Source organism: Cherax quadricarinatus, chromosome 4 (genome assembly GCF_038502225.1).
Source record: "Cherax quadricarinatus isolate ZL_2023a chromosome 4, ASM3850222v1, whole genome shotgun sequence".
NCBI classification, from domain to species: Eukaryota; Metazoa; Arthropoda; class Malacostraca; order Decapoda; family Parastacidae; genus Cherax; species Cherax quadricarinatus.
In genome coordinates this window covers 69042623-69066128 of record NC_091295.1, presented here as the reverse complement: position 1 = coordinate 69066128, position 23506 = coordinate 69042623, and the positions used below count along the sequence as shown (strand labels likewise).

The window sequence follows — 23506 nt, the reverse complement described above, 5'->3', positions numbered from 1 at the left end:
GATTTTTTTTCAACAAACTGGCCGTATCCCAAAAAGGCAGGGTGGCCCAAAAAGAAAAATGAAAGTTTCTCTTTTTAAATTTTGTAATTTATACAGGAGAAGGGGTTACTAGCCCCTTGCTCCTGGCATTTTAGTCGCCTCTTACAACATGCATAGCTTACGGAGGAAGAATTCTGTTCCACTTACCCATGGAGGTAAGAGGAAATGAACAAGAACAAGAACTAGTAAGAAAATAGAAGAAAACCCAGAGGGGTGTGTATATATATGCTTGTACATGTATGTGTAGTGTGACTTAAGTGTAAGTAGAAGTAGCAAGACATACCTTAAACTTTGCATGTTCATGAGACAGAAAAAAGGACACCAGCAATCCTACCATCATGTAAAACAATTACAGGCTTTCGTTTTACACTCACTTGGCAGGACGGTAGTACCTCCCTGGGCGGTTGCTGACTACCAGCCTACTACAAGGTAGATTATAGGGGGAAAATAACATATTAGAAGACAGGGGAACTGATGTGCCCTTGAAGGTCTTGGGTACTCTACTATGAGGCATCAGATATAGATCTTGCAGGGCTTCTAATGGCAGAAGCACTACTGGGGGTTGCTTGCAGATCCAGCAGTGGTAACTGAAGGCATATTACACCCGAGGTTCATGTTGGTTCACCTATTATCAACAATAGCTGAAACACAATTGGACTGTAAGTACACACTGTACTCTTTTTCTAATCAGGGTTGTGTTAAGCTCTTTTCAATACTGACAGTGCCATTCTACTGTTGCACACCCACTGCTTCCCAATTTATACCTGATTTGAAGATGAATGACTACGTTAGTCTGCTGGATCTTCAGTGACTGCAACACCCTCTTCTGACCTACACATGAACGAGGACTATCCTCAGAACCCAAAACTGCTTTAAAGCAACCACTTGGCTTAAGCTGGTACTGCCATGCTCCCTACCATCTCTTGTACCTTTTACCCCGTTTCATTTTCACCATGGTATTGGTCTCTCCCTCAATGTAATGACAGTTCATGGATCGCCCGTGTGTTAAATGACAAATTACCAAAGAACTCGGCCAGCATTTGACCTTACTGATACCATAGGTCTTACACCTTTCTTACATCCTAATAATTATTATAGTAATCATAATATTTCTTTCCCTTAATTCCATACTTGACAGTCTAGCCACTGTATGACCTATATGGGTTTAGTGCCTCCCCACAATTATAGAATAATAATCACCTGAATCTCCTGTGATGATAATTTTTATCAGTGCCTCAGACGTGGCATTCACATACCTAGCTAGCACCTGCAACTCTCACATGATACTCCTATCATCTTTTATCTGGCACTTGTAACTCTGACATATGTTGCTTTTATTATTTGTCTCTCATTAGAGTTGTTCTCTCTCCTTGTTGTCTCATAGTGCGTCTTAACTCGTCAGTTATGATATGCTTGTAATATTTGACCAGTTCTCTCACATGTGACATTGTTCCTTACTGCAGTAATTGGCTTTCAAGTTTTTGCTTTATGTCTAAAATGAAATAATAATAATAGTAATAATAATAATAATAATAGCTCTATTTATTACTGGAAATAGATATCAAACAGAAAATGGACGTAAAATGTGTTTGAGTGTTATTTAAGTGTTTTGCAAAGCCGGCAGTGAAAAAAAAAATTGTCTTATGGATGAAGAAAAAATTATTATATAGGTTAAGTCTACAATAGCTGTCAGTAGTGACCTGCTTGTAAAAAACACATTAAGAGATATGCAGCCTACAGTAATTTGGAGAAACAATTTGATGGCAACGTTATCATGAGTACCTAGTGTATACCTAGAGAGGGTTTCAGGGGTCAATGCCCCTGCGGCCCAGTCCATGACCAGACACCTTGGTGGAGCAGGGCCTGATCAACCAGGCTGTTACTGCTGGCCGCACATAAACCGATGTAAGAACCACAGCCCGGCTGGTCAGGTACTGACTAGGTGCCTGTCCAGCGCCTTTGTGAAGACAGCCAGAGGTCCACTGGTAATCCCCCTTGTATGTACACACACACTACAATGGTAATATTGAACATAATGCGAGGGCGAGGACCTATTTACCTGTCATATACTGTAGCTCGGTTGGTAGTGCACTCAACTCACACAGTGAGGTCCGTGGTTTTTTTCCAAGGTACGGGTGGAAATATTAGGACGTATTTCCTTAAGACACCTTCTGTCCCTGTTCACCTAGTAGTAAAATAGGTACCTGGGTGTTAGCCGACTGGTGTGGATCGCATCCTGGAGTATACCTGGGGACAAAATAATCCTAATTTGCCAGAAATGCTCTATATAACCAGGGGCTTTCTATACAGTATGTGACTGACGCCAGCTAGGTCTGTATAACTTGTATCACGTACTTGTAGAAATATTATTATTATTATCAGACTTCCTTGTTGACCACCTCATCATTCATACTACTGATTCTTGCTGCAAGCAGTCTGATATATAGGTACCACAGCCTAGCGAAGGGGTATATACCCTGAAAAGTGTATATCTTTCAGTGTATATAATCTGAGGGGTGGACGGACCATAACGTCTTTATACCTGGAGAGAGTTCCGGGGGTCAACGCCCCTGCGGCCCGGTCTGTGACCAGGCCTCCTGGTGGATCAGAGCCTGATCAACCAGGCTGTTACTGCTGGTTACACGCAATCCAACGTACGAACCACAGCCCGGCTGGTCAGGTACCGACTCTAGGTGCTTCTTCTCTTGTGTGGGTCAGTTAAATACTTTTATATACCACCGTACCCATCTTGTGGGTGGTAGTAAAAAAAGACAGAAGCACATAATGGGTCCAGGAACTGGACCGCAAAAGATTGATAGGTAAACGAGTTACAGTGGTACTGAACTATTTATACGTTGGATTATTTGTGAATTGTTCCAGCCATGGTATTGAAACTTCCGTTCTTCGACAATAATAACGATCTAGTTGATGAATGAAGGCAAGGAAAGGCTTTTATACTAAATACAGAAAGTAAAAAAATCTTGGCTAAGGAAAGGTATAGAGAAAGTTTGGTAAGATGACCGCAGGAACGTGAGATAATACGTTATATTGACAGGTGGTGTGAATGATAACCTCTTTTCTATACTCCCCTCAGGGAAGGTTCCTTGATGCTGCTGAAGGGCTCTTGATCTAGGGAATTGGATCTGTCCCGGCGCTGTATAATCACTACAGGTTTAGCGCTCCCCATATAATAATAATAATAATAATGTTCTGTACTGTCCAAAATGTTTTATATAACCAGGGGGTTTCTAAAAAGTATGTCAGTACTGTCAACTATTTTTAAATCAATTGTACTTTGTAGAAACATAGTATCAAGGTCGAGGAAACGACAGCTATAATAAGGTGACCTTTAGCCATGGTACTGTGTATGAATACTTTAGTGCTCTGTGGCTTAACATTTCCTATAAGTAGCTATCCAGACACTATACACATCCCCCAATGAAAAGCAGGGGTGTCACTAGCACGTTAAGAGACCATACAATAAGTGTCAGGGGCCCGAGACTGTTCAACTGCCTCCCAGCATACATAAGGGGGATTACCAACAGACCCCTGGCAGTCTTCAAGCTGGCACTGGACAAGCACCTAAAGTCGGTTCCTGACCAGCCGGGCTGTGGTTCGTACGTTGGTTTGCGTACAGCCAGCAGTAACAGCCTGGTTGATCAGGCTCTGATCCACCAGGAGGCCTGGTCACAGACCAGGCCGCGGGGGCGTTGACCCCCGGAACTCTCTCCAGGTAAACTCCAGGTGTACTTTCCACCTCCAGGACTCAAGTCCAGCTAACCAGTTTCCTTGAATTCTTCCATAAATACTATCTTGCTTACACTCCGACAGCACTTCAAGCCGTGAAAACAAGTTGTCTCCACCCTGATCTAATTCCCTCAAATAAGCCAGTTGGATGTTCAAGCTTCTAGCACCGTATTTACAAATTAAGCTGGTAAGACCGACGGTCCTAAAATCTAGTACAAAACTAGACACAAAGGAAAATAATGCAGCACTTGAGACATGCTTATGATCGCGGGTTCTATCCTCGCCCGTGGTATGGTTTTTTCAATAAATTAATTATGCTATTCACAACTAACCAACAATCCGGACAACGTTTCGGCTCATTATGGTTCATATACCTAGCAGTTAATGATCCAGATTATTATTATTATAATCAAAAAGAAGCGCTAAGCCACAAGGGTTATACAGCTTAATGATCCAGAAAGGACCGAAACATCGTTCAATTCCATTATCAACTTGAGGGTTTAATGTAAACCACGGTATTGCGACTTATATTCTTATGTTATATTTCTTGCAGAACGTGTGTGGGTTGAAAAATGGCTGCTGTGTGCACTATGGTGGGTCGTCTGGGTGATGGACTGGTACTGGCGGCTTCTCTGGAAGATGAAGCAGGAAGCACCAGGCTGCTGGAGCCCCAGACACAAGCCAAGCGACTCCTCCGTACATTAAGCTACACCAGTCCTGCCAGAGCCTCCCTCGACGCTCCACCGTACTTACTACAGTCAGTAACTTCACCTGTCAGCAACCCAGATGCTTATCTCCGCGGTTTATAAACTGGAAGGTGTATGTCTTTCAGTGTATACTCGCCAAGAGTAGATTTAGATTTTGCCATCCAAGTGGCTAGTTTATTGTGCACCTCATACCCATCCAGTGGACAGTGCAACTAAGAGTTTCCTGTGATCCCTGTTTTCGGCCAAATTTTACAGGCAATGTCCCGAATTATTTCGCCCCATAATTGTGAAGAAACTTTGGTATATCAAACAGTTTACACTCACCGATATTGATGTACCTCAGGGTCCAGTGGGACTTAAAGGAACCCAGGTCACAATATTGATGTACCTCAGGGTCCAGTGGGACTTAAAGGAACCCAGGTCACAATATTGATGTACCTCAGGGTCCAGTGGGACTTAAAGGAACCCAGGTCACAATATTGATGTACCTCAGGGTCCAGTGGGACTTAAAGGAACCCAGGTCACAATATTGATGTACCTCAGGGTCCAGTGGGACTTAAAGGAACCCAGGTCACAATATTGATGTACCTCAGGGTCCAGTGGGACTTAAAGGAACCCAGGTCACAATATTGATGTACCTCAGGGTCCAGTGGGACTTAAAGGAACCCAGGTCACAATATTGATGTACCTCAGGGTCCAGTGGGACTTAAAGGAACCCAGGTCACAATATTGATGTACCTCAGGGTCCAGTGGGACTTAAAGGAACCCAGGTCACAATATTGATGTACCTCAGGGTCCAGTGGGACTTAAAGGAACCCAGGTCACAATATTGATGTACCTCAGGGTCCAGTGGGACTTAAAGGAACCCAGGTCACAATATTGATGTACCTCAGGGTCCATTGGGACTTAAAGGAACCCAGGTCACAATATTGATGTACCTCAGGGTCCATTGGGACTTAAAGGAACCCAGGTCACAATATTGATGTACCTCAGGGTCCAGTGGGACTTAAAGGAACCCAGGTCACAATATTGATGTACCTCAGGGTCCAGTGGGACTTAAAGGAACCCAGGTCACAATATCCCACCTTCGTGCCCACCTTCTCAGGTTATCAAGTCTCACATGTCTGGACCTCAAATTATCTAAAATAATTCTTAAAATTATTTGAACAAATTATGGCAGTAACACTGGCATATATATTTAGTAATATCAGATACTTGATCTGAGTAATTTTCTTGAGTAATTTTATATAAATATAAATCAATTACATGATTAGAAAAGTATAAAGAACATTTCAATATTTCTGACCAAATTAAATATTTCTGACCAAATTAAATATTTCTGACCAAATTAAATATTTCTGACCAAATTAAGATTTTGGTGTCATATCCTAACGTCTCCCTTTCGGTAGGCAGTTTATATTGTCCAGTATAAATTAACATACCTGTTTACCTGGAGAGAGTTCCGGAGGTCAACACCCCCGCGGCCCGGTCTGTGACCAGGCCTCATGGTGGATCAGGACCTAATCAACCAGGCTGTTGCTGCTGGCTGCACGCAATCCAACGTACGAGCCACAGCCCGGCTGGTCAGGTACTGACTTTACGTGTGTGTCCAGTGCCTGCTTGAAGACAGCCAGGGGTTTGTTGGTAATCCCCCTTATGTATGCTGGGAGGCAGTTGAACAGTTTTGGGCCAAACACTTATGTTTTCTCTTATCGTGCTAGTGGCACCATGTGTTGCAGTGTCTGACAAGATGTTCATCTTGTCAGACACTGCAACACATGGCATCTTGGTACAGAAAACACCTTGGACAACCTTTTCAAGTGAGAATTGTTGGATCTGAGAGGGACATGACCTCTAAGTGGCTACATTCTCACTACTACTACTACCCTGCACCTCTCCTTCCGACAGTATTTAAGTCTCCGCACTGTCGCTTGATCTTCAGATAGTTCCTGACTATGGAACTGAACTTCTCCAATTCTACGACTTTAAGGGTGATGGACTGATTACATCGTCTTCACATCTCTACTGTTCCTGCCTACTTTCTGTATTCGACTGAAGAAGCCTACTGTGTAGGCGAAACGTTTCGGAATAAAATTGCCTAACTGTTGCCTATGTGTCTTACCTACCATAATGTGGCTAGTAGTATCAGGGATTTCAAAGACCAATAGAGTGCATAAAGAGAAAAGATTTACACTATTCTACGTTCGCCAGTAAACTGATACTGCTGGCATGGGAAATCTGGAAAAACAGATGGGACGTGCAACTATGACCACCCTAGAAAATGCCATGCCCATATGACAACAGGAAAATGCAAACTCCCTTCCTGTAAGCTTTTTCACCCTGAAATGTGTACCTCTTCAGTACAGGAAAGACTGTGCTATAACTTAAATTGCCAGGCATACCATCTAAAGGGGACAAAAAGATACAAAACATCCAGGCCATGGGAAAACCTGGGTAGCCACAGCCACTCAAGAGGGAGAGGTTTTTTAGTGCCAGGAAGGAAAAAAAACTGGCAGGAAATGGCAGAAATCGTACACCAAATCCAGTCATTCCTGGAGTGGAACCACAGTCGATGGCCTCCACTCCAAACCAACAGATACAGATACTAATGCCGGAAAAAAAATCCCCCCCCCCCAGTACCCACAATACCACCAGTCCGATAACATTCTTCTTTGCAAATATACAGGGTCTAAAGCCAGCAACAAACAACAAAATACCTTTCATCCGTGGACTGCTTGCAGAGGCAAAGGCAATGTTCGCGGCTTTCACTGAGACCCACATAAAGGATCACTTGGACAATGAAATATGGATCCCAGGTTACAACCTAAACAGATGTGACAGAGTGAACAGGCAAAAGGGGGGGGTTGGCCTGTACATTGCAGAGTCACTTGTTTGCACAGAACTGCTTAATGCCTCAAATGACGTAGTGGAAGTTTTAGCAGTAAAGGTCGAGAACCAAAACATAGTCATTGTGGTAGTCTACAAGCCTCCGGATGCAACATCCCAGCAATTCCAGGAACAGCTGTTAAAAATTGACCACTGTCTGGAAAATCTTCCAGCTCCTGCACCCAACATCTTGCTCCTGGGGGATTTCAACTTAAGGCACCTAAAATGGAGGAATATAGCAAATAATATTGTTGCAGTAATAACACCAGGAGGCAGCTCTGATGAAAACTCACACTCACACGAGCTTTTAAATCTCTCCACAAAATTCAATTTAAACCAGCAAATAATAGAGCCTACTAGACTGGAGAATACACTAGACCTCATATTCACTAACAATGATGATCTGATAAGAAATGTCACCATATCAAAAACAATATACTCAGATCACAACATAATTGAGGTTCAGACATGTATGCGTGGAGCCCCAGACCGACAAAATGAGACTAGTCACGAGGGAGCATTCACCAAATTCAACTTCAATAACAAAAACATAAAGTGGGACCAAGTAAACCAAGTCCTAACCGATATAAGCTGGGAAGATATACTAAGCAACACAGACCCAAACTTATGCCTAGAACAGATTAACTCGGTGGCACTCGATGTATGCACAAGGCTTATTCCTCTAAGAAAAAGGAGGAGTAGATGTAAAATAGAAAGAGACAGGCGCGCCCTTTACAGGCGACGGAAAAGAATAACAGAGCGGCTAAAAGAGGTCAATATATCTGAAATGCGCAGGGAGACACTGGTCAGAGAAATAGCAAGCATCGAACTTAAGCTAAAAGAATCCTTTAGGAGTCAGGAATCGCGGGAAGAACTAAAAGCTATAAATGAAATCGAAAGAAACCCAAAGTATTTCTTCTCCTATGCCAAATCAAAATCGAGAACAACGCCCAGTATTGGGCCCCTACTTAAACAAGATGGGTCCTACACAGATGACAACAAGGAAATGAGTGAGCTACTCAAGTCCCAATATGACTCAGTTTTTAGCAAGCCGCTAACGAGACTGAGAGTCGAAGATCAAAATGAATTTTTTATGAGAGAGCCACAAAATTTGATTAACACAAGCCTATCCGATGTTATCCTGACGCCAAATGACTTCGAACAGGCGATAAATGACATGCCCATGCACTCTGCCCCAGGGCCAGACTCATGGAACTCTGTGTTCATCAAGAACTGCAAGAAGCCCCTATCACGAGCCTTTTCCATCCTATGGAGAGGGAGCATGGACACGGGGGTCGTCCCTCAGTTACTAAAAACAACAGACATAGCCCCACTCCACAAAGGGGGCAGTAAAGCAACAGCAAAGAACTACAGACCAATAGCACTAACATCCCATATCATAAAAATCTTTGAAAGGGTCCTAAGAAGCAAGATCACCACCCATCTAGAAACCCATCAGTTACACAACCCAGGGCAACATGGGTTTAGAACAGGTCGCTCCTGTCTGTCTCAACTACTGGATCACTACGACAAGGTCCTAAATGCACTAGAAGACAAAAAGAATGCAGATGTAATATATACAGACTTTGCAAAAGCCTTCGACAAGTGTGACCATGGCGTAATAGCGCACAAAATGCGCGCTAAAGGAATAACAGGAAAAGTCGGTCGATGGATCTATAATTTCCTCACTAACAGAACACAGAGAGTAGTCGTCAACAGAGTAAAGTCCGAGGCAGCTACGGTGAAAAGCTCTGTTCCACAAGGCACAGTACTAGCTCCCATCTTGTTCTTCATCCTCATATCCGACATAGACAAGGATGTCAGCCACAGCACCGTGTCTTCCTTTGCAGATGACACCCGAATCTGCATGACAGTGTCTTCCATTGCAGACACTGCAAGGCTCCAGGTGGACATCAACCAAATCTTTCAGTGGGCTGCAGAAAACAATATGAAGTTCAACGATGAGAAATTTCAATTACTCAGATATGGTAAACATGAGGAAATTAAATCTTCATCAGAGTACAAAACAAATTCTGGCCACAAAATAGAGCGAAACACCAACGTCAAAGACCTGGGAGTGATTATGTCGGAGGATCTCACCTTCAAGGACCATAACATTGTATCAATCGCATCTGCTAGAAAAATGACAGGATGGATAATGAGAACCTTCAAAACTAGGGAGGCCAAGCCCATGATGACACTCTTCAGGTCACTTGTTCTATCTAGGCTGGAATATTGCTGCACTCTAACAGCACCTTTCAAGGCAGGTGAAATTGCCGACCTAGAAAATGTACAGAGAACTTTCACGGCGCGCATAACGGAGATAAAACACCTCAATTACTGGGAGCGCTTGAGGTTTCTAAACCTGTATTCCCTGGAACGCAGGAGGGAGAGATACATGATTATATACACCTGGAAAATCCTAGAGGGACTAGTACCGAACTTGCACACGAAAATCACTCACTACGAAAGCAAAAGACTTGGCAGACGATGCACCATCCCCCCAATGAAAAACAGGGGTGTCACTAGCACGTTAAGAGACCATACAATAAGTGTCAGGGGCCCGAGACTGTTCAACTGCCTCCCAGCACACATAAGGGGGATTACCAACAGACCCCTGGCAGTCTTCAAGCTGGCACTGGACAAGCACCTAAAGTCAGTTCCTGATCAGCCGGGCTGTGGCTCGTACGTTGGTTTGAGTGCAGCCAGCAGCAACAGCCTGGTTGATCAGGCGCTGATCCACCAGGAGGCCTGGTCACAGACCGGGCCGCGGGGGCATTGACTCCCGAAACTCTCTCCAGGTAAACTCTCCAGGTTACTCTTACAATGGGTACGTTGCATCTTAATGTCCCTTGCTGCTGAGTCGCGCCCCCCCCCCCCCAAAAAAAAATGATTGGATGGAATATTTCGCGGACAGCGTTACTTGCTGCTCCGCCGTGGAGGAAGGTTAAAATGGACATGGCGAGAAAATAAGTCAACGAAAATCACAGTCCATGTAGCATCTAAATGTTCTTTATGACATTGCCTCACGAACTCTAATTTTATCAGTATTTTTCAGGAAAATATCCTACAAAACAGGTTTTTATTGTACGATGACCTGCTGAAGGGTTTCATCCGATATCCTAAACTGGAAAAAGTATTTACTTATTAGTTTTGGCACCTGGTTGCTGCTCTCTGGTTTTTTGTAAGCATTCTCGCTCTCTGATTTGCATTTATATCTTAAAATTTTAACATGTGTTCTCTTATTACAGCTACCTGATAGAGCTGGACGTGATCTATATAGCCATCTGCGACGCGCATGTGAGCCAGGAGCGAGCCTTCACCTACCTCCAGCAAGTGGCCCAGGAGTTCTCTGCTCAGTACGGTGATCGCGTCAAAGAGCCCACTAGACCATACTCTTTCATCGAGTTCGGTGAGATAGAACTTACTGATATGTGCTAAACCTGTGAGAATGATTAAATGTATACTGATGCTTGTAGCCACACAAACGTCAGAAGGGAGAATTAGCACACGAAACATGGAAATCACTGTTATTGATATACAATGTAATAGAAGTAGCAAAAGCTCTTAGTCTTTATCGAATAACAACAGTGTAAACAAAAGCCATTATAAATTATCTCAATATGTTAAATGAATGCACTATTCAAATGAAGCAGAGATATTTATATTTTTGACCATTGCTTAATATTTTGCAGTATTAGCAACGTCAGTAAACTATGATTAATTACACTGTCTATTGTAACAGGTTATTGCTTCTCTGGATACAACATAATCACATGTTTCATATTTACATCGGTATATATTTATTTATTTATTTATTTATTTATTTATTTCCAATTTGTGCACACATACAGAGGTACAAAAAAAAATACAGATAAGAGCAGTATGCCAAAGCCACTTATACTATGCATAGCATTACGGGCTGGCTTAAAATTAACTTAAGATTAACTAAGCAATGATTATTATTATTATTATAATCAAAAAGAAGCGCTAAGCCACAAGGACTATACAGCGCTGCTACTAAGCAATGATGAAATCAGTGATAAAACATTAATGTAAACAGATAACTATAAAGCACAAGTGAGTATTACAAAGACAGGTCATATGGTTGTATTCAGTTAGGTAGTGATTCTGTTAGGTAGTGTATTTAAAAAATAATAAAGTTAGATTGGGTTTTAGGTTTAACATTTATGTGATATAATTGTGAGAAACATTTAAGATATACAATTTATAATGTTCAGTTATATATGTAGAATAAACACATTTAATGGCCGGTTTTAAATATACATGCTCCTGTAGACGCTCCATTATCAATATGAATTGAGTTACATTCAATATATTATCCTCCTCCGTCTTATATTCACAGGGGAAACGATAAACACGTCGGGGTCGTATATCTTCTGGGAAGTGACCCTCTCTGTAATTGGTATTTTATAATATATAAACCACACATTATAACCAATATCCTATAATATGTAAACCCAGCATTGTAATCTTTTAGGAGAATAAACTTGATTGATTGATTGAAGATGGAGGTAATTTGGTTTAGTTAAAAGGGAAGGTAGTTCCAATTATTGGATCAAAACCCTTACACTAGCATCAAGGTACATCTTTGAAGGAATAATATTCAATAGCACACGTCGATACGTCAAAAGTATTGATTAATTCCGATAAGTAAGTGAGAATTAACACGTTTGTTGAAGACATGTTTCGCCTACCTGGTGGGCTAAACGTATCCTCAACAAATGTCTTAATTCTTGCATATGTCTTTTTACACGTCGATATCCAGTCAAAAAAATTACTAGTAGCATACAAGCCTATAAACCCGCTTCTTTAAGATAGAACATTATCAAGGTTGCTCCAGACTATGTAAGTTCCCATTACATGAAACATGAATGCAGGTAGACTGAGGGTCCTACTGCTGACAATAAGAGGCTGAAGTATCTGCGCCTAAGGACCCAATGAAACGTCACATTATTCGATTTAATTTTCAATGAGGTGTTTTGATCTTCTCTAGGATGCGACAGTCGGCTAACACCCAGGTACCTATTTACAGTTAGGTGAACAGGGCCAAAAAGTTTAAGGAAATATGCCTAAGGTGTCCATTTATGCCGACAACAATTCTGAAAATTTATGCTACTGTCTATAAATTAACTTATCGATTTCCTAAATAAAGCTTATCTCTTGTTTCTCTAAACTTATTACCTGGAAGGTGTCCCGTAGCTCGATCACTAGCGCGCTTGGATCACACACTGAGGTCTGGGGATTGATTACCCGGTACGGATGGAAAACATTAGGACGTGTTACCATAAGACACCTGCTGTCCATGTTCACTCATCAGTAAAGTGGGTACCTGGGTGTTAGCCGACTGGTGTGGGTCGCATCCTGGGACAAAATTTACCTAATTTGCCCGAAATGTTCTGCATACTAGCTCCCATCTTGTTCCTCATCCTCATATCCGACATAGACAAGGATGTCAGCCACAGCACCGTGTCTTCCTTTGCAGATGACACCCGAATCTGCATGACAGTGTCTTCCATTGCAGACACTGCAAGGCTCCAGGCGGACATCAACCAAATCTCTCAGTGGGCTGCGGAAAACAATATGAAGTTCAACGATGAGAAATTTCAATTACTCAGATATGGTAAACATGAGGAAATTAAATCTTCATCAGAGTACAAAACAAATCCTGGCCACAAAATAGAGCGAAACAACGTCAAAGACCTGGGAGTGATTATGTCGGAGGATCTCACCTTCAAGGACCATAACATTGTATCAATCGCATCTGCTAGAAAAATGACAGGATGGATAATGAGAACCTTCAAAACTAGGGAGGCCAAGCCCATGATGACACTCTTCAGGTCACTTGTTCTATCTAGGCTGGAATATTGCTGCACTCTAACAGCACCTTTCAAGGCAGGTGAAATTGCCGACCTAGAAAATGTACAGAGAACTTTCACGGCGCGCATAACGGAGATAAAACACCTCAATTACTGGGAGCGCTTGAGGTTTCTAAACCTGTATTCCCTGGAACGCAGGAGGGAGAGATACATGATTATATACACCTGGAAAATCCTAGAGGGACTAGTACCGAACTTGCACACGAAAATCACTCACTACGAAAGCAAAAGACTTGGCAGACGATGCACCATCCCCCCAATGAAAAGCAGGGGTGTCACTAGCACGTTAAGAGACCATACAATAAGTGTCAGGGGCCCGAGACTGTTCAACTGCCTCCCAGCACACATAAGGGGGATTACCAACAGACCCCTGGCAGTCTTCAAGCTGGCACTGGACAAGCACCTAAAGTCAGTTCCTGATCAGCCGGGCTGTGGCTCGTACGTTGGTTTGCGTGCAGCCAGCAGCAACAGCCTGGTTGATCAGGCGCTGATCCACCAGGAGGCCTGGTCACAGACCGGGCCGCGGGGGCATTGACCCCCGAAACTCTCTCCAGGTAAACTCCAGGTATAACAAGGGGCTTTCTATATAGTAGTATGTCATTGTTAGCTAGGCCTGTATACCTTGTACTTGTAGAAATAATGATATTATATTATAGATACAACGCTGCAGAAGCTGCGACGGTCAGGAGGAGGACGCAGACGAGTGGCGGAACTGGACAAGAAACCACAAGAAGTCCAACACATCCTTAGAGACAATATCAACCACGTCCTGGAGAGCGGCATGTCTCTCTCTGGTGAGTGGCACTTCTACACTCCCGAGCCTGAGTGGCTGAGTCCCTGGATCCATTTTGTCTCTCTAATATTTATCACTACCCAGAAGATGGGTATGGTTTAGTTAGTTTAATATGTTTATTATGCACCCCATACCCATCCTGTGGGCGGTAGTCAAAAGATTACAGAGGTACATAATTGGTCCAGGGACGGGACTCCAAAGTTTTGATAGCTGAGCAAGTTACAGAGGTAATGAATTCACAATTTACAAAGGTAATGAACTCACAAATTACAAAGGTAATGAACTCCAGGTAGGTCTAGTCACAATCATGACAAGTTACAAAGGTATTTACAGATTAAAGAGGTACGTAATGGGTCCAGGGACTGGGCCCCAAAGTTTTGATGGCTGAACTAGGTACAAGGTAATGAACTCACAAGTTACAAAGGTAATGAATACTGTAAGAATGGTTACTTACGTTTATACATGGCTACAATCATGAACAAATTATAGTGTAATGAGCAATTCACACTTCCACACCCGGTCACAACTGTAGTGAGTTATTGGTGCAAATATTGATTGTTGAGTCACACACACACACACACACACACACACACATATACAAATTCATACACACACACACACACATAAACACACACACACACACACACACATACACAAACTCATACACACACACGCACACACACTCATACACACACACACACACACACACTCATACACATACACACGCACACACAAACACACACACACACACACAGGAGCTTGGACTCGACCCCTGCAATCTCAACTAGGTGAGTGCACACACACACACACACACACACACACACACACACACACACACACACACACACACACACACACACACACACACACACACAACCGAGGAAGAAGTGAAGAGGCTTCTGAGTGAGCTAGATACCTCAAAGGCAATGGGGCCAGATAACATCTCCCCATGGGTATTGAGAGAGGGAGCAGAGGCGCTATGTGTACCCCTAACAACAATATTCAATACATCTATCGAAACAGGGAGATTGCCTGAGGCATGGAAGACAGCAAATGTAGTCCCAGTCTTTAAAAAAGGAGACAGACATGAAGCATTAAACTACAGACCAGTGTCACTGACATGTATAGTATGCAAAATCATGGAGAAGATTATCAGGAGAAGAGTGGTGGAACACATAGAAAGGAATGATCTCATCAACAGCAGCCAACATGGTTTCAGGGACGGGAAATCCTGTGTCACAAACCTACTGGAGTTCTATGACATACCTGGAGTTTACCTGGAGAGAGTTTCGGGGGTCAACGCCCCCGCGGCCCGGTCTGTGACCAGGCCTCCTGGTGGATCAGCCCCTGATCAACCAGGCTGTTGCTGCTGGCTGCACGCAAACCAACGTACGAGCCACAGCCTGGCTGATCAGGAACTGACTTTAGGTGCTTGTCCAGTGCCAGCTTGAAGACTGCCAGGGGTCTGTTGGTAATCCCCCTTATGTGTGCTGGGAGGCAGTTGAACAGTCTCGGGCCCCTGACACTTATTGTATGGTCTCTTAACGTGCTAGTGACACCCCTGCTTTTCATTGGGGGGATGGTGCATCGTCTGCCAAGTCTTTTGCTTTCGTAGTGAGTGATTTTCGTGTGCAAGTTCGGTACTAGTCCCTCTAGGATTTTCCAGGTGTATATAATCATGTATCTCTCCCTCCTGCGTTCCAGGGAATACAGGTTTAGAAACCTCAAGCGCTCCCAGTAATTGAGGTGTTTTATCTCCGTTATGCGCGCCGTGAAAGTTCTCTGTACATTTTCTAGGTCGGCAATTTCACCTGCCTTGAAAGGTGCTGTTAGAGTGCAGCAATATTCCAGCCTAGATAGAACAAGTGACCTGAAGAGTGTCATCATGGGCTTGGCCTCCCTAGTTTTGAAGGTTCTCATTATCCATCCTGTCATTTTTCTAGCAGATGCGATTGATACAATGTTATGGTCCTTGAAGGTGAGATCCTCCGACATAATCACTCCCAGGTCTTTGACGTTGGTGTTTCGCTCTATTTTGTGGCCAGAACTTGTTTTGTACTCTGATGAAGATTTAATTTCCTCATGTTTACCATATCTGAGTAATTGAAATTTCTCATCGTTGAACTTCATATTGTTTTCCGCAGCCCACTGAAAGATTTGGTTGATGTCCGCCTGGAGCCTTGCAGTGTCTGCAATGGAAGACACTGTCATGCAGATTCGGGTGTCATCTGCAAAGGAAGACATGGTGACAGCAGTAAGACAAGAGAGAGAGGGGTGGGTGGATTGCATTTTCTTGGACTGCAAGAAGGCGTTTGACACAGTTCCACACAAGAGATTGGTGCAAAAACTGGAGGATCAAGCAGGGATAACAGGGAAGGCACTACAATGGATCAGGGAATACTTGTCAGGAAGACAGCAGCGAGTCATGGTACGTGGCGAGGTGTCAGACTGGGCACCTGTGACCAGCGGGGTCCCACAGGGGTCAGTCCTAGGACCAGTGCTGTTTCTGGTATTTGTGAACGACATGACGGAAGGAATAGACTCTGAAAAAAACCATACCCCCGGCCGGGATTGAACCCGCGGTCATAGAGTCTCAAAACTCCAGCCCGTCGCGTTAGCCACTAGACCAGCTAGCCACAATAAGATTCATCCAACTAGGTATATTTCTACACCATAGGAAAGTTAGCACAGGCACCTCTGTGACCACAAATGCAAGTTTTTACAGACGAATCTCCAGCTAGCGTGGCCGTGACGAACTCTAGCTCAAGTCCCTTCACTGCCGTCAACATGACTCAAGAAATCGTAATGACACGATTGCAAATAAACCATACCCCCGGCCGGGATTGAACCCGCGGTCATAGAGTCTCAAAACTCCAGCCCGTCGCGTTAGCCACTAGACCAGCTAGCCACAATAAGATTCATCCAACTAGGTATATTTCTACACCATAGGAAAGTTAACTTTCCTATGGTGTAGAAATATACCTAGTTGGATGAATCTTATTGTGGCTAGCTGGTCTAGTGGCTAACGCGACGGGCTGGAGTTTTGAGACTCTATGACCGCGGGTTCAATCCCGGCCGGGGGTATGGTTTATTTGCAATCGTGTCATTACGATTTCTTGAGTCAATAGACTCTGAGGTGTCCCTGTTTGCAGATGACGTGAAGTTGATGAGAAGAATTCACTCGATCGAAGACCAGGCAGAACTACAAAGGGATCTGGACAGGCTGCAGACCTGGTCCAGCAATTGGCTCCTGGAGTTCAATCCCACCAAGTGCAAAGTCATGAAGATTGGGGAAGGGCAAAGAAGGCCGCAGACGGAGTCCAGTCTAGGGGGTCAGAGACTACAAACCTCACTCAAGGAAAAAGATCTTGGGGTGAGTATAACACCAGGCACATCTCCTGAAGCGCACATCAACCAAATAACTGCTGCAGCATATGGGCGCCTAGCAAACCTCAGAACAGCATTCCGACATCTTAATAAGGAATCATTCAGGACCCTGTACACCGTGTATGTTAGGCCCATATTGGAGTATGCGGCACCAGTTTGGAACCCACACCTAGCCAAGCACGTGAAGAAACTAGAGAAAGTGCAAAGGTTTGCAACAAGACTAGTCCCAGAGCTAAGAGGTATGTCCTACGAGGAGAGGTTAAGGGAAATCAACCTGACGACACTGGAGGACAGGAGAGATAGGGGGGACATGATAACGACATACAAAATACTGAGAGGAATTGACAAGGTGGACAAAGACAGGATGTTCCAGAGATTGGACACAGTAACAAGGGGACACAGTTGGAAGCTGAAGACACAGATGAATCACAGGGATGTTAGGAAGTATTTCTTCAGCCACAGAGTAGTCAGTAAGTGGAATAGTTTGGGAAGCGATGTAGTGGAGGCAGGATCCATACATAGCTTTAAGCAGAGGTATGATAAAGCTCACGGCTCAGGGAGAGTGACCTAGTAGCGATCAGTGAAGAGGCGGGGCCAGGAGCTCGGACTCGACCCCCGCAACCTCAACTAGGTGAGTACAACTAGGTGAGTACACACACAAACACAAACACACACACACACACACACACACACACACACACACACACACACACACACACACACACACACACACACACATGCACATATGTGGTAATGCTTTATTTACAGCTAGCAAAGTCAGGGTATTTCTCCAGAATGGTCTGCAATATACCACTGTGGATGAAATACTTAGCCATTTCTTGAACACTTCTGAGTGAGTTGTTTCTAAATTCATTAATTTTATCACACTCCAGTACATAATGACGCAAGGTGTGACAATAGTCCATCTGGCAAAGTTTACATTTCGTTTGGTCTACATCTGGTGGTGGTGATTTAACCTGCCAAAGATACTTGTAACCCAGCCGGAGCCGGGCAGTAGTGACATCCAAGAGTCTGCTTATTTTGTTGGATTCACCATAGACATGTGGCTCCTCCTGCATGATAGAGTGATGATAGATGGACTCACTGGTGTCAATCTCCCTGAGCCTTAAGTCCATAAAATTCAGTTGAAGTTCTTTTCGTATTATTGTTCTCAAACTACTACCTGACAAGCCAAGATTGTAATCTACTCCCTCTTTGAAAGCATACAGCTTAGCCAATTTATCAGTTCTATCATGCATCTGAAGACCAATGTGAGATGGAATCCACAGCATGTGCACTCTGACTCCACTGTCCACAATCCTACCATACCTGTGTCTGGCTTCTGACACAAGCATGCCACAATTTATGCTTAATGAGTTGAGAGCATTTATGGATGACAGAGAATCAGTTACAATTAAACTGGTATGGTATGGGGCACCCTGAACTCATTACGTTCCTTTAATATTTTAACTGGCGTCCAGAAGCCAGGTATGGGGAACCATAAGCAAAGTGTCTTTTGACTACCTCCCATAAAATAGGTAAGAGATGCATACAAAAGCTATCAGACGAACACTGTGATAATGTCATTAGAGGTGTGTGCGGTAGCGTGTATACAGTTTAATAACTGTTGTCTTCACACTTTCCACAGATCTTGAGGGGAGTTCGTCACGAGTGTCTCAGAAGTACCGAGGAGGCTTAAAGAACTCCACCAGACGTTGCAGGTTCTACGCCAAGACGCTCGTAGTCTTACTCATTCTTCTTATTCTTCTCTACTGGAGTATGCCTGGAGAATACTTCATCGTCTTGTGAAACTATTTACATGTAAATTTATGGGATCATTTGTGAAAGAAAGGGAATAAAATGTTCTTATCTGTAGGTTAAATCTACATAATGTAGTGTTATATGACTCATAATGTATCTATGAACTCCCAATGATCATTGTCAAAGAAATATGTATATGTGTGACACCTAAATAAAAATTTAACTTATTTACTGGCTTATTTATAGTTAAATGATGGTAAACTATTGCGAGACATCTTTATTATTTGTCTGCTTTGATTTGCTTGTCTAGTTTGTATTATAATTTAAGATCGATATCGAGAATAGTTTAGAATTTTAGTATATAAATGTTGTGGAAAATATTTTAATTTTCCGAAGCTAAAGTGCCTAATAGGTGTTAATGTGTTGATATGGGTCAAAAAATGTATTTGAAAATGGAAGAGAACCCGCACATAGAAGAGAGGAGCTTACGACGACGTTTCGGTCCGACTTGGACCATTTACAAAGTCACACTAACGAGAGGTAACGAACGAACGAACGAAAGTTCAGGTAAGATCCCAAATGGGATGAGCGGGGAAGACGGGACAGACGAAGAACAGTGCTGGAGAGGAGTGTTCTTAGTCGTAGAAATAGAGCCAGGGCTTAACCCAGCAGCGAGGCGATCGTGGGACAGATATTGAGAAGAGAAATTCAGACTCTTCTGTTGGGACTCCGTTGGGGTGAGCGGGAAGGAAGGGACATGCGACGTTTAGAGCTAGAGAGGAGTGTAGAACTGAGCCATGTCTTAACCCAAAGGGTAAGGCGAACGTGGATCAGAGAATGGTACCTGTCATAGAAGGTACCTCTCGGAGAATCCAAGGTTATTTATAAATAGGGTTAGGAGCAGGATCATGCAAGGAGTAGAAAAGGTTGTGTTGGTGTGTGGGTCTGCGAATGTCTTCGTCAAGGAGAGAGGTCCAGTAGTCATGTCGTGTCACGAGTTTGTCAATCTGTCTGTCACTGAGCGTCTTCCAGTACAGATTCAGCGCAGGGATGTCTAACTGGGCATGTAGAGACTCGCATGTGGCGAAGTCCTCCCATCTGACATCAAGCACCCAGCGCAGCGCCTTGTTCTGGACACGCTGCAGTTTAAGTAAGTTTGTTTTTGCTGCAAGAGAGAGGGCTAGAGGAGAGTAAGTTATCAGAGGACGTATAAGGGATTTGTAGAGGTGTAGTTTGGTGCGTTGAGAGGCATGTTTCAGCTTGTAGAGGCCCACAAGGGCCTTACTAGCTATTGCATGCCTTGAGTGAATGTGTCCGTGTAAGCGTAGAAGGTAGTCAAGATTAACGCCAAGGACAGTGACAGATTGTGTCATAGGGATGTAAGTGCGGGTGTCAGCTGTTCTGAGCTCGACAGGTAATGGAGGATCACGTTTTCTGTAGTTAAAATATGTAATGCTGGATTTAGCTGCATTGGTTTTGATCCTCCATTTTTGTTCCCAGATGGCTATCCTGTCGACCTCATTTTGTGTTTTGTGTGTGAGTGTATCTATATTGGCATGAGTGATAAGTTGTGTAATGTCGTCTGCATAGGCTAGTGTGATGGAGTTTTGGTATACAGGTGTTGGAATGTCGTTAGTGTATAAACCATACCCCCGGCCGGGATTGAACCCGCGGTCATAGAGTCTCAAAACTCAAAACTTTCCTATGGTGTAGAAATATACCTAGTTGGATGAATCTTATTGTGGCTAGCTGGTCTAGTGGCTAACGCGACGGGCTGGAGTTTTGAGACTCTATGACCGCGGGTTCAATCCCGGCCGGGGGTATGGTTTATTTGCAATCGTGTCATTACGATTTCTTAAGTCTCGTTAGTGTATAAAATGTAGAGGGTAGGGGAGAGGACAGATCCCTGGGGTACTCCAGCATTTAGTGTGAAGTAGTCAGAGTAACAGCCTTGGAATTTGATTCTCATGGTATGGCCGTCTAGGAAGTTGCAGAGGAGTTTACGAGTAGCGAGAGGCAGGTTAAAGTTAGTGCAGAGTTTGTACTTGAGCCCTTCGTGCCAGACAGTGTCAAAAGCTTTTTCAACGTCTTTTGCAACCAGGGCTGTCCTGTTTCTTTGTTCTGTGTTTATGTGGATGTAGTTGAGAATGATGTTAATGGCATCTTGTGTGGATCTGTGTGTTCTGAAGCCAAACTGACCATCAGAAAGTAGAGAGTTGTGTTCCAGGTATCTGCGAAGGCGATGGTTGATGAGTTTTTCAAAGAGTTTACCTAAAGTTTCGAGGAGGCTGATAGGGCGATAATTTCTAGGATCAGAGTGGTCTTTTTTGGGTTTAGGAAGGAGGATAGCAGTAGCAGCTTTGAAGAGGGAAGGGAAGTATCCAGAGGCAAGGGAGGCATTGAGGAGGTTTGTGTAGGCAGTAATGATAGAGTCAGGAAGGTGTTTTAGGATAATATGGTTTAGGCCAGAGGCGCCAGGAGCCTTGGGAGGAAGGTGTCTGAGGAGAGTTTTAATGTCTGTGTTGGTGAAAGGAGTGCCGAGTTCTTGGGAGGAGGTAAGAGAGTCTAGATGAATGTGGCTATCTGGTGTTGTATCTTGTGTGTGTGCAGTGCTCCAATGTTCTATGTTCTGAATGTGTTGAATAACGTTAGGGTGAGGTCGGTGAGGGTGGAAGATGTTCTCCCAGATGTGTTTGAAGAAGTTGGTAGCAGCCTGCGGGTCTGAGATGTGTGTGTTGTTGTGGGTGATGTGTTTGAATTTGTTGGTGGGAGTAGTGCCTCTTATTTTTTTGATAAAGTTCCAGAAGGCTTTAGTGTTATTAATACGCTGTTTGTCAGCTTGTTGTATGAGTTGTGACCAGTGATTGTTGTGGTCTTGGTCTAGACTGTGTAGAATGTTGTTTCTAAGGTAAGTGAGATCTAATCGAACTTGATTAAATCTGTGTGTGTTGTAGAGGAAGCGGTTGTGGTAGCAGATAATTAGTCTTCTTGTTCTGAGTGACGGTTTGAAGGAATAACGAGTGGTGTGAGTTTTCTTTGGTAATGCGTTGTTGGCTGCTTGTGTAACGGTGTCCTGGATGAGATCAAGTTGAGTATCGATGTCAGAGATAGGTTTGTTGTTATAGTCGTAGGTGAGGTTAATATTGTCTATGTGTTGTTTGAAAGCATCCCAGTCAGCGTTCTTGTAGGAGAAGGAAGGTGTGGTTGGAATGAGGATAGGGTTGGAGGAGATGTCCAAGATGACTGGGATGTGATCAGAGCCTGTAATAGGGCCAGGTGAGATGTAGTGTTGAAATAGAGAACTGGCTCGGTTTGCCAGAATGATGTCTGGTTTGCCTTGGCCCGTTTGATTGAAGAAGGTATTGAAGTCTGGGCCGAGATGAATTAGGTGTTTATGGTTAGTGAAGTTGAGTAATTGGTGACCAAGTTGGTTGTTACTGGTGTGATGAAAGGCGGTGTGTTTGGCATTCATGTCAGCTAGTAGGTATGTTGGTGTGTTGGTGTAGTTGAAGATAAGATAAGATAAGATTTCGTTCGGATTTTTAACCCCGGAGGGTTAGCCACCCAGGATAACCCAAGAAAGTCAGTGCGTCATCGAGGACTGTCTAACTTATTTCCATTGGGGTCCTTAATCTTGTCCCCCAGGATGCGACCCACACCAGTCGACTAACACCCAGGTACCTATTTGCTGCTAGGTGAACAGGACAATAGGTGTAAGGAAACGTGTCGGAATTTCCACCCGCCGGGAATCGAACCCGGGCCCTCCGTGTGTGAAGCGGGAGCTTTAGCCACCAGACCACCGGGCCACCTACCAGACCACCGGGCCACCTAAGAAGACTAAGGAAAGGTCGTGTATGTTGAGAATAGTGTTTGGGCGAGCATAGGTGGTGAAAAAGATAAAGGGGCCAAGGTGGGTGTGTATTCTGACTGCAAGACAGTGTTGGTGAATAAAAGGGATTGGGAGAGATTCGTGTTTTATGTTGGATTTGACAAGGATGGCAACCCCATCGTGGGGATCATAGGGGGACTGTAGTGCAGTATATCCATAATGGCGGATACGTTGAGGGGCTTTGATGCAGGTACTGTTTAGCAAAACAATATCTGGTTTCTCTGCTTCAAGGAACTCGGCCAGTAGGTGTCTAATAGTAAAGTAAGAACGTACGTTGAACTGAATCACTTTAAACATGATTTAATGGTTTCGTCATAGCAAAGTTAATGTCGGAGGAGTTTGGATTAAAACTCGTGATAGTGGTGCCATCAGTGGATGTGAGTTTGTAGGTGTTACG

The 23506-nt window shown here is 43.7% G+C and overlaps 1 protein-coding gene and 2 long non-coding RNA genes across 13 annotated transcripts in view; 1 reads left to right on the top strand and 2 right to left on the bottom strand.

Moving 5' to 3' along the window:
• LOC138854393 (uncharacterized) overlaps positions 1-1431 on the bottom strand; it is a 35867-nt gene extending 34436 nt beyond the window's left edge. Inside the window, exon 1 of one of the 2 annotated variants that reach the window (XR_011393596.1) lies at positions 1240-1431. This is a non-coding gene — a long non-coding RNA (uncharacterized lncRNA). Of the gene's footprint in view, positions 1-803; positions 1169-1239 lie in introns of those variants that run through there. The other variant, XR_011393597.1, reaches the window with a different exon arrangement.
• Positions 497-19447, top strand: LOC128705311 (vesicle-trafficking protein SEC22b-A-like). Of its 10 annotated transcripts, XM_070097354.1 has the most exons (6): positions 1436-1454; positions 3871-3973; positions 4340-4543; positions 10631-10791; positions 13936-14073; positions 19108-19447. In XM_070097354.1, exons 3-6 carry the CDS (start codon positions 4359-4361, stop codon positions 19266-19268), a joined length of 645 nt encoding a protein of 214 aa, XP_069953455.1. In that variant the 5' UTR covers positions 1436-1454; positions 3871-3973; positions 4340-4358; the 3' UTR covers positions 19269-19447. The 10 variants fall into 10 exon arrangements, with proteins under 10 accessions (XP_069953484.1, XP_069953437.1, XP_069953469.1 ...); XM_070097383.1 differs by lacking the exons at positions 1436-1454; positions 3871-3973 and adding an exon at positions 497-698; XM_070097336.1 differs by lacking the exon at positions 3871-3973 and having other exon boundaries at positions 1374-1501.
• Positions 11602-23506, bottom strand: part of LOC138854394 (uncharacterized) — a 16150-nt gene continuing 4245 nt past the window's right edge. Inside the window, exon 2 of the long non-coding RNA XR_011393598.1 lies at positions 11602-12969. This is a non-coding gene — a long non-coding RNA (uncharacterized lncRNA). The remainder of the gene's footprint in view (positions 12970-23506) is intronic.